This window comes from Ranitomeya variabilis, chromosome 1, assembly GCF_051348905.1.
Source record: "Ranitomeya variabilis isolate aRanVar5 chromosome 1, aRanVar5.hap1, whole genome shotgun sequence".
Taxonomy (NCBI): domain Eukaryota; kingdom Metazoa; phylum Chordata; class Amphibia; order Anura; family Dendrobatidae; genus Ranitomeya; species Ranitomeya variabilis.
The window spans coordinates 586,739,713-586,753,617 of record NC_135232.1 but is presented as its reverse complement, the minus strand read 5'-3'; the positions used below and the strand labels follow the sequence as shown (position 1 = coordinate 586,753,617).

Here is a 13,905-nt window from a genome sequence, read left to right as displayed (position 1 = left end):
CTGCGGTGTGGCAAATATATTGTTAGTCTGGACCAGGCTAAAGCCTTTGACAGGGTTGATCATGACTATCTGTGGGCCACTTTGTCAAAGTACGGTATTCCGGGACAATTTTTGGATTGGCTGAAGACATTGTACAGAGAGACGGTGAGCTTTCCTCTGATTAATGGTTGGCAGGGTGACACTTTTGGAGTTGAGGTAGGGGTGAGACAGGGTTGCTCACTGAGTCCTCTCCTGTATGTTTTTGCCCTAGACCCGTTTCTGAGGTCACTGCAGGAGTGCGATTTTCAGGGGGTGCCGGTCCCCCATTGCCTGCCTCTGAATGTTGTTGCCTATGCGGATGATGTGACGTTGGTGATCTCTAATCCTCGAGAGGTGCAGATGTTATCTGCGTCTATCAGAAGTTACTCAGAGGCCTCCGGGTCTCTGGTCAACCTTGAGAAGAGTCAAGCTCTGTGGACATTAGATACTGATCCCAGCTTTGATCTGCTGCAGTTTGCCAAAGCCTCCACCCATATTAAGATCCTCGGGGTTAAATTTGGGAGGGAGGATAATGCCACCCTAAATTGGGAGGAGAAATTGGAAACCGGAAATGCAAAGGTTCAGCGATGGAAGAACTGGAGGCTGACCTACAGAGAAAGGGTCGCAATGTTGAAGACTTATCTGGTCCCTGTTTTCTTGTATGTCTCTGTCATTTTCCCTTTGCCAGAATCTTTCTCAGCGAGGCTCTTCAGCCTGTTCTTTCAGCTCTTGTGGGGGAATAGGTTGAACCTAATAAAGAGGGGAATAACGTACCTACCGCGGAGAGAGGGTGGGCTGGATATGTTGAATCCAAGGGTTTTCTTTGACTCCTTGTTCCTAAAGGTAAATTTTGGGAACATGGACTCAAACAGTAGCTCCCTGTGGGTAAATAGTATCAGGTACTGGATATTGCCTTTTGCAGAATCTTGGGTGCGAGGCGGCAGTCTCAAGAGGAGGAGATGGACAGGTGACCACCTCCCCCAGTATCTGGATTACGGTCTGAAGTGTCTTAGGAGGTGGGGACTGGAGAAGTCTTACATTGAGAGCAGTAGGAGAAGAGACATATATGCTCATGTATGTAGGACTTTCTTCTACTCTCCACTGGCCCTGAGAGATTGTGTCACCACCACCCTGCAAGAAAGCCTTAGGTTCCTAAACGGGAAACGACTTCCTCTTAAACTGTTTGATGTAACTTGGCTTTCAATGCATAGTCGGCTCTTTGTCAGGGGGAACCTGAAACATCTGAGTGTCTCTGATCGGAATTGTCCCCTTGGTTGTCAGCAGGAGGAGACTATGGAGCACTTTATATGTGATTGCTGGGGAGGGAGGAAGATCTGGGAGGAAGTGTCAGATAATCTAAAAATCCCCAGACTGCGGACCCTAAAGTATCCTGACATCATCTATGGTGTCCCCTCCACTGTTAGTAACATTGACAGAGAGACGATGTACATTATAATAAGTGTCATTAAATACTATCATTGGCACATGAGAACCCGGGTGTCACTGCACAATGAGCTGTTTGATCACACCGCTGCAGATGGTCAGGTTATGTCAGAGCTCCGGTGGATAAAATCACTAGAAGTTGGAAGGAGTCCGAGAAATAATAAGTTATGGAGGAATGTAAAATTCAGTTAGGAAATATGAATTATTATTTTTTTTTTTTTTATTATTATTATTATTTATTTATTTATTTATTTATTTTTTATTTATTTTTATTTTTTTCCCCCTTAATTTTCTTCTACCTCCAGGTGTGGACACTTTAATTTATGTATGAATCTGATTATTTAGTACTTGTGTGTATATAACCAAAGTGAATTGTGTTTTGTAATTATGGGTGATTTTTGTTTTTATTATAATTGTATTTATGTTTTGTTTTTATAATAAAAATTGCCCCTATGTACAAGAATATAACTACTATAATACTGCCCATTTGTACAATAATATAACTACTATAATTCTGCTCCTATGTACAAGAATATAACTACTATAATACTGCACCTATGTACAAGAATATAACTACTATAATACTGCTCCTATGTACAAGAATATAACTACTATAATACTGCCACTATCTACAAGAATATAACTACTATAATACTGCTCTTATGTACAAGAATATAACTACTATAATACTGATCCTATGTACATGAATATAACTACTATAATACTGCCCCCTATGTACAGGAATATAGCTACTATAATACTGTCCCTATGTACAAGAATATAACTACTATAATACTGCCCCTTTGTACAAGAATATAACTACTATAATACTGCCCCTATGTACAAGAATATAACTACTATAATACTGCCCCTGTGTACAAGAATATAACTACTATAATCCTGATCCTATGTACAAGAATATAACTACTATACGGGTATGTTTCCACATTCAGTATTTGCTGCGTATTGGACGCAGATGCAACCAGATGTTACAGCATAGTGGATGGGATTTCATGAAATCCCATCTCCACTATGCATTCAAAGATGCAGGTGGCAGATCTGCGTAAACGGACATGCGGCGCGTCTTTCCAGACCGCAGCATGTCTATTTACGATGTGGAGACGCTCAGTCACGGAAGCGTAAATTGTCCATAGACTATCATTAGATGCAGTAAAACCACATCATCTTTATAGTCACATGCGTAGTAATTGCGGAAACGCAGTTTACTACCCATGTGAACTAATTTACATAATGTCTTACCTTGTGCCACAGCCGGAGGTTCATGTCCACTGCAGTTCTCGGAATGAGATCAGCTGACCTCGAGCTGCCGTGAACGTGACTGTTGGGGTTATCTCTGGTCACTAGCAAAGTTCTCATGGTCAGCTGACCGTGAGAACTGCAGTGCAGGTGACGGCCGGAGACCGAGTTATCTCCGGTTGTCATCTGCAAGCTCTGCTGTGTCTGGATGTCAGGCTGGATGGTGGCACAATGCCACCTTTCAGCCAAAGGCATCCAGATGTAGCAGAGCTATACTCGTTGTGGGACACTCAGTACTTGGACTACGTCGGACAGGGAGTATTATATGTTGGTTTATTATTTTATATTTTTTGCAGGAGATTGAGGGAGACGGGGATTAGGCGTTCCAGTAAGTATGGTAAATTAAGAATATTAAAGAACTTTATTCTTGCTCTGTGTTTATGTGTTAACTATAGGATTAGTAATGGATAGGTGTCTTATAGATGCCTCTCCATTACTAAGCCTTGGGATGGATGTCACCTGACAATACACAGGTGACATCAACCCCACAAATATTTCTCCATTTGCCACCGCTAGAGGGCGAGTGGGAAGAGCCAGATAAAGTACCACAATTGGAATGTGCCAGTTGAGGGGCGGCTGCTGGCTGCTATTTTTAAGCTGGTGAGGGCCAAAATCCATAAGCCTCGCCAGCCTGAGAATACCAGGTCGCAGATGTCTGATTTTTCCTTGGCTGGTTAACAAAAATAGGGGGACTTCATGCAATTTCCCACTATTTTTGCCAACCATCCTAGGTAAGCAGACTGCTGTAGCCTGGTATTATCAGGCTGATAAGGTTCATGGATATTGGATACTTACCAGCAGGGCCGGACTGGGATTAAAATTCATCCCTGGCATTTGTTACACAGGCCCACTTGTCACATGGTGACTGTATAATATATTTGTACACTTGTAGGCAGGGCCGGTTTTAGGCAAAGTGGGGCCCTAGGCAAAGTTTAAAATGTGGCCCCAAATGCTAACATATTGCACATCACACAAAAGCATTTCTGTTGTATTTACGTGCGCTGAGTCCATGCCGCTAAATGAGTTTGATCAACAATACTGAAGTTGTTCAATGCTTGTTTCCCGGCCTCTTTACACCAACTGAGAAAGAATGATGGGACAGAACGATCACTAATAGATCACTAACAGATCACCATACAGTAACATGTTATCAGCAGCACATCTACAGTTTACACCGGCGATGTGCTGCTGAGAACAATGATTTTTGTTCCGGCAAAAACAATCTGAATATGCAACATTTTACTTGTTTAGTAAAATACACCCCATAGTCCTCCATATATTATAATGTTCATCACAGTCCTCCATATAGTATAATACACTCCCTATAGTCCTCCATATATTAAAATACACTGCTCAGTCCTCCACATAGTATAATACACTCCTCATAGTCCTCCATATAGTATAATGCACCTCCATAGTCATCCATGTAGTCATCCATGTAGTGCAATTCACTTCCCATAGTATAATGCACCCCATAGTTCTTCATATAGTATAACGTATTCCCCATAGTCCTCGATACAGTATAATGCAGCACACATATAGTGTAATGCAGCCACCACCCTACAGAGTATACTGCAGCCACCCCACAGAGTATAATGCAGCCACCCCACAGAGTATAATGCAGCCACCCCACAGAGTATAATGCAGCCACCCCACAGAGTATAATGCAGCCACCCCAAAGTATAATGTAACCCCCCATAGAATATAATACAGCCCACATCCCCATAATATATAATGTAGCCCCCCAAAGAATGTAATGCAGCCCCCCCATAGTATATAACACAGCCTCCCCCATAGAATATAATATACCCCCACAATAGTATATAACACAGCCACATAGTACATAACACGGCCTCCACCATAGAATATAATATACTCCCCATAGTATATAGCAAAGCCCGCATAGTATATAGCACAACCCGCATAGTATATAGCACAGCCTGCATAACATAGCACAGCCCGCGTAGTAGATAACATTGCCCACACAGTAGTATACAGCGCAGACCACACAGTAGTATACAGCACAGCCCGCGTAGTAGTATACAGCACAGCCCGCGTAGTAGTATACAGCACAGCCCGCGTAGTAGTATACAGCACAGCCCGCGTAGTAGTATACAGCACAGCCCGCGTAGTAGTATACAGCACAGCCCGCGTAGTAGTATACAGCACAGCCCACCCAGTAGTATACACAGTACAGCCCACACAGTAATATACACAGCACAGCCCACACGGTAATATATAGCACAGCCCACAAAGTACTATATACAGCACAGCCCACAGAGTAGTATATAGCACAGCCCACACAGTACGATATACAGCACAGCCCACACAGTAGTATATACAGCACAGCCCACACAGTACTATATACAGCACAGCCCACACAGTACTATATACAGCACAGCCCACACGGTAATATATAGCACAGCCCACACAGTACTATATACAGCACAGCCCACACAGTAGTATATAGCACAGCCCACACAGTAGTATATAGCACAGCCTACACAGTACTATATACAGCACAGCCCACACAGTAGTATATAGCACAGCCCACACAGTAGTATATAGCACAGCCCACACAGTACTATATACAGCACAGCCCACACAGTAGTATATAGCACAGCCCACACAGTACTATATACAGCACAGCCCACACAGTACTATATACAGCACAGCCCACACAGTAGTATACAGCACAGCCCACACAGTAGTATATACAGCGCAGCCCCCACAGTACTATATACAGCACAGCCCACACAGTACTATATACAGAACAGCCCACACAGTACTATATACAGCACAACCCACACAGTAGTAAACAGCACAGCCCACACAGTAGTATATACAGCACAGCCCACACAGTACTATATACAGCACAGCCCACACAGTAGTATATAGCACAGCCCACACAGTACTATATACAGCACAGCCCACACAGTAGTATACAGCACAGCCCACACAGTAGTATATACAGCACAGCCCACACAGTACTATACAGCACAGCCCACACAGTAGTATATAGCACAGCCCACACAGTAGTATATACAGCGCAGCCCCCACAGTACTATATACAGCACAGCCCACACAGTACTATATACAGAACAGCCCACACGCACAGCCCGCATCTCTTCTCCTCCTACTCCCCCCCCCCCGAGAATGGCCCCACAGTGCAGTAAAAAAAAAAAAACACACTCCTCACCTCTCCTCGAGCCCCGTGTTGCTTCCTGCTCCTGTCTCAGCAGCTGCAGTCTGCCCGGGACACAGCAGGAGCACGATGATATGACGTCATCGTGGCGCGCCCCCTGGGGTTGTCACGGTGGCTAGACCCGGTCCGTGACCCTGCTAAGGGGCGTCCAATGAAAGTTGTAGGTGGTGGTGCGTGGTGCAGGTCGCAATGAATAATGAGGACACAGGGTTGCAGTCTCTTTACCTCTTTACTGAAGGCTTCAAGATCCTCAATCCAGAGTACGGTTAACAGGGCTGTCTGAGACCGGCCGGTCCGATGGCACCTCCAGAGTTCCCTTTGCAGGTGGAAATCTGTGCCTACCTTCTAGCGCCTGTGTGTTGTAGTACTTCCCTGCTGAGAACCACGGGATAGTCCTCACAACTGTTGTGTCTGTTTCTGATGTTCTTTCCCACAACTTATGTCTGTTCTGATGTTCTTCTCCGTCCCCCAGATGATATGGATAGGACGCACCCGTATGACGGGTAGGCCTGGAGTTCTTCCGGGACCCTAGTGATGCCCCTCTCCCACAGTTGCCCCTATGTCTGCTTAGGTGATTTAGGTGAGACAGCCAACCTATAATTAACTGTCCTGCCGTTGGTTTGAAGTAATGCTTGGAGCCCAATACTTCCTCAGCATTCCGGCCACCGGCTACGTGCCTCAGTAGGATGTTGCCTCGATCTTACAGCACGACTCCTACTGGTGTTATCTCCTTTTTGCTTTGATCTCGTTTCTCACTTCTCCACAATAAACCTCGCTTCTTGTCCTTTCTTGAGATACCGCCGCGATGTAGTGCAGGCGCGGTTCCTTAACGTTCTGTCCTTTTCGCTAGGCCTCTGTCAGGATCCCACCCCTGACAGGGACCCCCTGAATCTTCCCCTGCAACACCCTCTGCCACAGGATGTTGCCTGGTTCCAACCCAGTCAGCTTCTGTCTAACTTTCTATCCAACCCCCAGTTTTACCAGTTTGTAAGGAGTGGCCTAATACATAGCACCCTTAGCTCCCCCTGGAGGCCAGACTATGAAGTGTATTGGTGTCTGTGATACCTGGTCAGGTGACCTCCTTAAGTGCCATCAGACATACCATCACTCCCCTTAGTGGCGGAGCATCAGTACTGCAACGACCAGGACTCTGGGGCGCTGCACTCGCGCACTCGCAGTGTCAGAGGCAGAGCAGGGAATGATGGGAGAGGGAGCGTCTGTAGACGCTCTCTCCTCCATCATTGCATTCAACTGTACCGGTGTCATAGACGCCGGTATAGTTGAATGCGATGGCAGGGGGGTGAGTCGGCGCTGGCGGGGGGAGGCGGATCGAGCGGCCCACTACTGGCACCGGCCCTTCTGGCATTTGCCAGAAGTGCCCAATGGCCAGTCTGGCCCTGCTTACCAGCCTGAAATACCAGTCCGCAGCTGTCTGCTTTTTCCTTGGCTGGTTAACAAAAATAGGGGGATCCCACAACATTTTTTTTTTGGAGGGGATCCCACTATTTTTGCTAACAATCCAAGATAAGCAAACTGCAGCAGCCTGGTATTATCAGGCTGGTAAGGTTCATGGATATTTGATCGTTATAGCCTGAAATATCAGTCTCACTAGTCTGCTTTACTCTGGCTGGTTAACATACATAGGGGGATCCCACACTATTTTTTTTTAATTATTATTTATTTATTAAAAAGGAGGGGACCTCTCTCTGTGCTGTCCTCCACTTTCTGTGACATGTACGTCTGGCTGTGTCACAAGATTAACTGTTATTTAAATTAGTACACATGCATAGTAAGCTGCGTTACCGCACTTAATATGCATGTGACTAGGAAGATAATGCGGTTTTACTGCATCTAATGAAAGTGTATGGGAAATTTACACAGGGTCTACACTACATAACTTGACATGCTGCAGTCTGGAAAGATGCACCACATGTCCGTCTCTGCAGGTGAGCTGTAGGCATCGGTGCACTCATAATGGGCATGGGATTTCATGAAATCCCATCCACTATGCTGTAACATCTGGACGCTGCAGATGTATGCAGCGTACAACCCGCAGCGTTTAATGACTGTTGGAACATATCCCAATATATCTGAAAACAGGAAATCACTTTTTTTTCCTTCCCAGAAGCCAACTTTCAATTAGCTTTATTTCAAGTGACAAAAAAGCGCATGCAATGAAAAAATGCATCAAAAACGCAGGTGACCTGCCAGTGACCTCAGATGCAGATTTGGTGCAGATTTTACCTGCATCAAATCCTGAGCAAACACTGAGCTATTCCTGACCGTGCAAACATACCATAATACTGCTCTTACAGCTCTGGCAAAAATTAAGAGACCACCACATCAAAACCCTGTCATGAGCAGCCCAATCTCCAGACCTGAACCCCATTGAAAACCTCTGGAATGTAATCAAGAGGATGATGGATAGTCACAAGCCACCAAACAAAGAACTGCTTAAATTGTTGCGCCAGGAGCAGTGTGAAAGACTGGTGGAAAGCATGCCAAGACACATGAAAGCTGTGATTAAAAATCATGGTTATTCCACAAAATATTGATTTCTGAACTCTTCCTGAGTTAAAACATTAGTATTGTTGTTTCTAAATGATTATGAATTTGTTTTCTTTGCATTATTTGAGGTCTGAAAGCACTGTTTTTTTTTATTTTGACCATTTCTCCTTTTAAAAAAAAAAAATACAAAATTTAATGCTTGGAAATTCGGAGACATGGAGACATGTTGTCATAAAAGTTACAAAGAGAAAAATTAGACAAACTAAACATTTTGCAGTGGTCTCTTAATTTTTGCCAGAGCTGTATGTATAAGAATATAACTGCTATACTACTGCTCCCTATAATTATGACTTTATGTAATTTTTTTCCCCAGATTAAGAAAATGATGAATGTTTTCGATGTGATGGTGGATCTGTTAACAGTAACACATCAAGGAAAGAGGGTGCAGATTATATTCCGAAATCCCTGTCCAGACAACTGGGTGAGTAGAGATTTATCAAAACTGTGAATGTTGAAACACTTCTGTGTTGAAGGCTCATATTGTTTTCTCATCAGACCATTTGATGAGTGAAGATAGAAAAGTGTGGGGTAGAGTTGGCCAGGAGAACAGGGAGACATTACTAGTTATAGCTTCTGCTCCATGATTAGCAAAATTTCAATAAAATAATAAAATACATGATATTCTTAGGTGGGACAATGTAGCAGCACCACCTAAATGCTAACCAGTGATGCAGATCAGCAGTCTTCTTATTTTTACTAATAGACTCATTATAGTTACTTCTCTTTATGAATCTCCAGGCATTGGGAGGCAAAAAACCTGTCCATTCTGAAGAAACATTTGTGTTTGGATTATGCCACAAGGTGGTCTCCATTTCTGAAGCAGAGTCTGAGGTAAGTTAACCTGCCTTGGACCACCTACAGACCTATATTATTAATGTAATCTATAGATCAGTGGTAGCTGTGGGCCTACAGGGTGGAAATATTGAAGGCACCAAGATTGGCTGATGAATTTTCAACTGACGAGAAGTAACCTAGTCCACAGATCCCGTGATCCTATGGTCAGCATAGGGTGGAACGGGAATGTTGTGGATAGACACCTTGATACCATTTGTTATAAGGTTTCTTGTAAACTTTTTATATATTTTTGAAGAGCTATTATTCTAAAAACTTTATTATCTCTTTGTTTTACAGGTACAATTTTTGCAAAATTTACAAGAATCCTATGACGTTGTCTCAGTTTTCCATCTTCCCGCTTTCGTGGAAAATTTATTGGTAAGTACTACCTGTCATGCTTGCCATCTAAAATATTATTACTACAGGAAGAAATTGGCAAATGGTTAAAATGTAAGCCCCACCAACTACTCTATCCACACCCCAATATTCCATAGCCACACCTATTAAGTCATTATTAGATGATCCGATTCCATGTTGGTACAAGATTTCCATCACTTACAATGCTTTGGAACACTCTGTCTTTAAAAAATAAGGTGAATCTTAATATGTTTGTTTAGTTCTATTTTTTAATCATTAGCTCTTATCAAACTCATTACAGATGACCTCAGCATGGAGAAATAAGGTAGAACTTTTCCTTAAGAAGCAAGATGAAAGGAAGCAGATTGTTCATGAACTGTCTTCCTTGGCTTTGAAGTTTATCTGCAGCAAGACCTGTCAACATAAGACCTTCATGAAGGAGTTTCAAAGAGAAATGCTAAATAAGTGGTTAAAAGTTGAAGCATTTTTCGTGGGTGCTGAAGTAGTATGTTCTTTTGGCATTTTGGTTGCCATCTTGGCTGCAGTCACAGCCAAGTCTATTGTAGAGAGGCCCATTCCCTATAGTGAAGAGGAAGTAGAAGAAAAACTTGTGGACTACATTGCATCTTCTGCTCTATCTTCTGGTGTGTCTTCAAGCACTTTATTAGATAAAAGCTCTATGTCAAGTGAGGTAGTTGTCACTAAAGCAACTGATGAATATGATGTAGCAAGACTTGACTTAGACAGTTGTCCTGTTGATTTGGCCAAAGTAGAACTTGAGAGTGGTGATGTGGATATTTGTGATGATAACTCTAAGATTGCCAGTACCAATGACCCAGGTATGACTGATCAAGGAAACATTGATGGTTCTTTGAAAAATAATGGCCCTGTAGCTAAGCTTCCTGGCATCAGCACAGTAGATATTGCTGATAAGATGGCAGGCAATGACGATTATATTAATAAGGAAGACCCACAAAAACCTTCAGCAAAATTTGTAGATCCTATTGCATCTTTTGCCCCGTGTTCTAATGGGTCTTCAATCAGTTTCTTAGATGATAGCACCAAGGTAATTATCACTAAAGTAACTGATGAATATGATGGAGCAAAACCTGAATTAGACTTTGATTTGGTGAAAGTAAATCTTGAGAGATGTGAAGTGGGGATATCTGACTCTAAATCTAAGATTGACAGTACCAATGACCCAGGAATGACTGATCAAGGAAACATCGATGGTTCTTTGAAAAATGATGCCCCTGTAGCTGAGCTTCCCGGTGTTGGTACATTAGATATTGCTGATCAGGAGGCAGGCAATAGTAATGATATTGATAAAGAAGACCCAGAGATACCTGGAGCAAAACTTGTAGATTCTGTTGCATCTTCTGATGGATCTTCAAGCACTTCTTGTGATGATGGCCTCAAGGTAATTGTCACTGAATTGATTGATGAATTTGTTGAAGCGAAAATAAACTTAGACATCAATCTTGTTGATTGGGTCCAAGTACAACTTGAGACTGGTGTAATGGGTGTATGTGATGCTAAATCCAAGACTGGAATAACTGATTATGCAGGAATGACAGATCAAATAAGCCTAGATGGTTCTCTGAAAACTGGTGAGCACCTAGCTGTATTTCCTCATGGTGGTACACTGGGTATTGCTGTCCAGGAGGCAGAGAAAGGCGATGATGCTGATAAAGAAGAGCCAGAGAAACCCGCAGCAAAACTTGTAGACCCTATTGCAACTTCTGTTCTATCTTCTGCTGTATCTTCCAGCACTTTCTTACATAATAGCCTTAATTCATTTGAGGTAATTTTCACTAGAGAAACTGATAAACATGGAGGATCAAAACCTGACTTAGACAGCAGTTCTGGTGATTTGGTCAAAGCTGAACTTGAATGTGGTGAAGGGAGTACATGTGATGCTAAATCTAAGATTAGCAGTACCCATGACCCAGGAATTACTGATCAAGGAAGCATCGATGGTTCTTTGAAAACTTATGATCTTCTAGTTGATCTTCCTGGTGTTGGTCCAATAGGTGTGGCTGACCATGAAGCAGACAGTTGTGATGATGGTGATGATGATGTTGATGAGAATTCTCATAGACATACAGAAGCCACAATCCATGAGAATGGTCCCACCAGTCCAGAAGTAGAAGAAACTATTTATAGTCAGGATAGTGGTGATGGTCCAAGTGTGGATAATTCCAATGATGATGGGACTGAAAGAGTAGCACAGCCACCAAGTGTAGAAGCGCGAAACAATGCTTTGGAGACACAAGATTCACCTTTCAGAAACAGAATTTTCAAGACAGGTTTTATGGGTCTTATGTGTCTTCTGTTGGTTGCAACTCTGATCCATGTGTTGCCAGAATCTGTGAGCTCTGCTCTAGTTGCCATCATACTGGGCCTTCTGGTTGCAAAACGGCTAACAAGTCGACAACCTTAGTTTCTTCTGCTCCTCAGAAGACATTATAAAGACATGCTATTTTGAAGTCTGTTTTGGCAATGCTGGAGAGACAGTCAATGAGACCATACATAGTACCTTTTATAAGCGGCTTAACAATTATATAGCTATGCAATTGCTAAGGAGAAACTGTCACTGGACATAATACTGAAGCCTCTAATTAATGGTGTACATTGCAAAAATCTAATTGAGCCCCTCCATACTAGTACCAGATTTTGTCACCCAGGACCGAAGGACCACACTTTATTCAAGACCCAATACATCACCTAATGAGTTGCAAACAATGCAGTTCTTCTTGGGAGGGATGTCATGTACAGGTTTTCCCTACTCAGTAGAAGTGGAGTCCAAATAGGGCTAGACTCCCTATCTTCAAGAATTTCTATACCTACAGTGGGTACGGAAAGTATTCACGCAATCTTAAATTTTTTACTCTTTGTTTCATTGCAGCCATTTGGTAAATTCAAAAAAGTTTATTTTTTTCTCATAATGTACACTCTGCACCCCATCTTGACTGAAAAAAAACAGAAATGTAGTAATTTTTGTAAATTTATTAAAAAAGAAAAACTGAAATATCACGTAGTCATACATATTGAGACCCTTTGCTCAGTATTGAGCAGAAGCACCCTTTTGAGCTAGTACAGCCATGAGTCTTCTTGGGAATGATGCAACAAGTTTTTCACACCTTGATTTGGGGATCCGCTGCCATTCTTCCTTACAGATCCTCTCCAGTTCCGTCAGGTTGGATGGTGAAGGATGGTGGACAGCCATTTTCATTTCTCTCCAGAGATGTTCAATTGGGTTTAGGTCAGGGCTCTGGCTGGGCTAGTCAAGAATGGTCACAGAGTTGTTCTGAAGCCACTCCTTTTTTATTTTAGCTGTGTGCTTAGGGTCATTGTCTTGTTGGAAGGTGAACCTTCGGCCAAGTCTGAGGTCCAGAGCACTCTGGAAGAGGTTTTCATCCAGGATATCTCTGTTGTACTTGGCTACATTCATGTTTCCTTCAATGACAACCAGTCGTCTTGTTCCTGCAGCGGAAAACACTCCCACAGCATAATGCAGCCACCACCATGTTTCACTGTTGGGATTGTATTTGACAGGTGATGAGCAGTAGATTGTGAGCCCCATCAGGGACAGCGATGATAATGTGAGCAAAAACTGTAAAGTGCTGCGGAACATGTTGGCGCTATATAAATAAAGAAATCATCATCATCATTTTTTTTGTTTCAAAAAGATTTTAAACTAATTATAACTGATGTTGAAGCCACATTAATAAATCTTATCCTTGTCCAATAAATTATTCTGTATATTTCTTTATTACTAAAGGGGGAAAATATGGGGGTGAATCAAATTTTTATATTTTATTTATTTTCCATATTTTTAAAAGATTTTTATTGTTTGCCTTATTTTTTAGTGCCATTAGGGAACGTGAAGCAGCGCTCGTTTTATTGCTCCTTCAATATACCGCAGTATATAGTTACTATGATATTCTCGTATTATGCTCAGCCACAGTCCATGGTTGAACTAAAATGGCAGCCCAGGAGGCCTCCAACTTCCATGGTAGCCTATGGGCCCACCGCTATAATGGTGCACTGCGACCACACTATATGGCTTTTTTTATTATTATTTCCACTAGGCCCCAAAGTATTTGCTAACTTTTTCGAGTGGTCTGGCTTTTTTTCCTGAGAATCCCCTCATGTTATGT

The 13,905-nt window shown here is 42.6% G+C and overlaps 1 protein-coding gene across 5 annotated transcripts in view; it reads left to right on the top strand.

Moving 5' to 3' along the window:
- Nucleotides 1-13,491, top strand: part of LOC143769437 (uncharacterized) — a 44,439-nt gene extending 30,948 nt beyond the window's left edge. For 3 of the 5 annotated variants that reach the window (XM_077257993.1, XM_077257960.1, XM_077258004.1), the window contains 4 exons: nt 8,865-8,972; nt 9,290-9,382; nt 9,683-9,763; nt 10,044-13,491. In XM_077257993.1, coding sequence (XP_077114108.1) covers nt 8,865-8,972; nt 9,290-9,382; nt 9,683-9,763; nt 10,044-12,185 — 2,424 coding nt within the window. In that variant the 3' untranslated portion in view covers nt 12,186-13,491. The remainder of the gene's footprint in view (nt 1-8,864; nt 8,973-9,289; nt 9,383-9,682; nt 9,764-10,043) is intronic. The other 2 variants (XM_077257982.1, XM_077257970.1) reach the window with 1 other exon arrangement.
- The last annotated feature ends 414 nt before the right edge of the window (nt 13,492-13,905 follow it).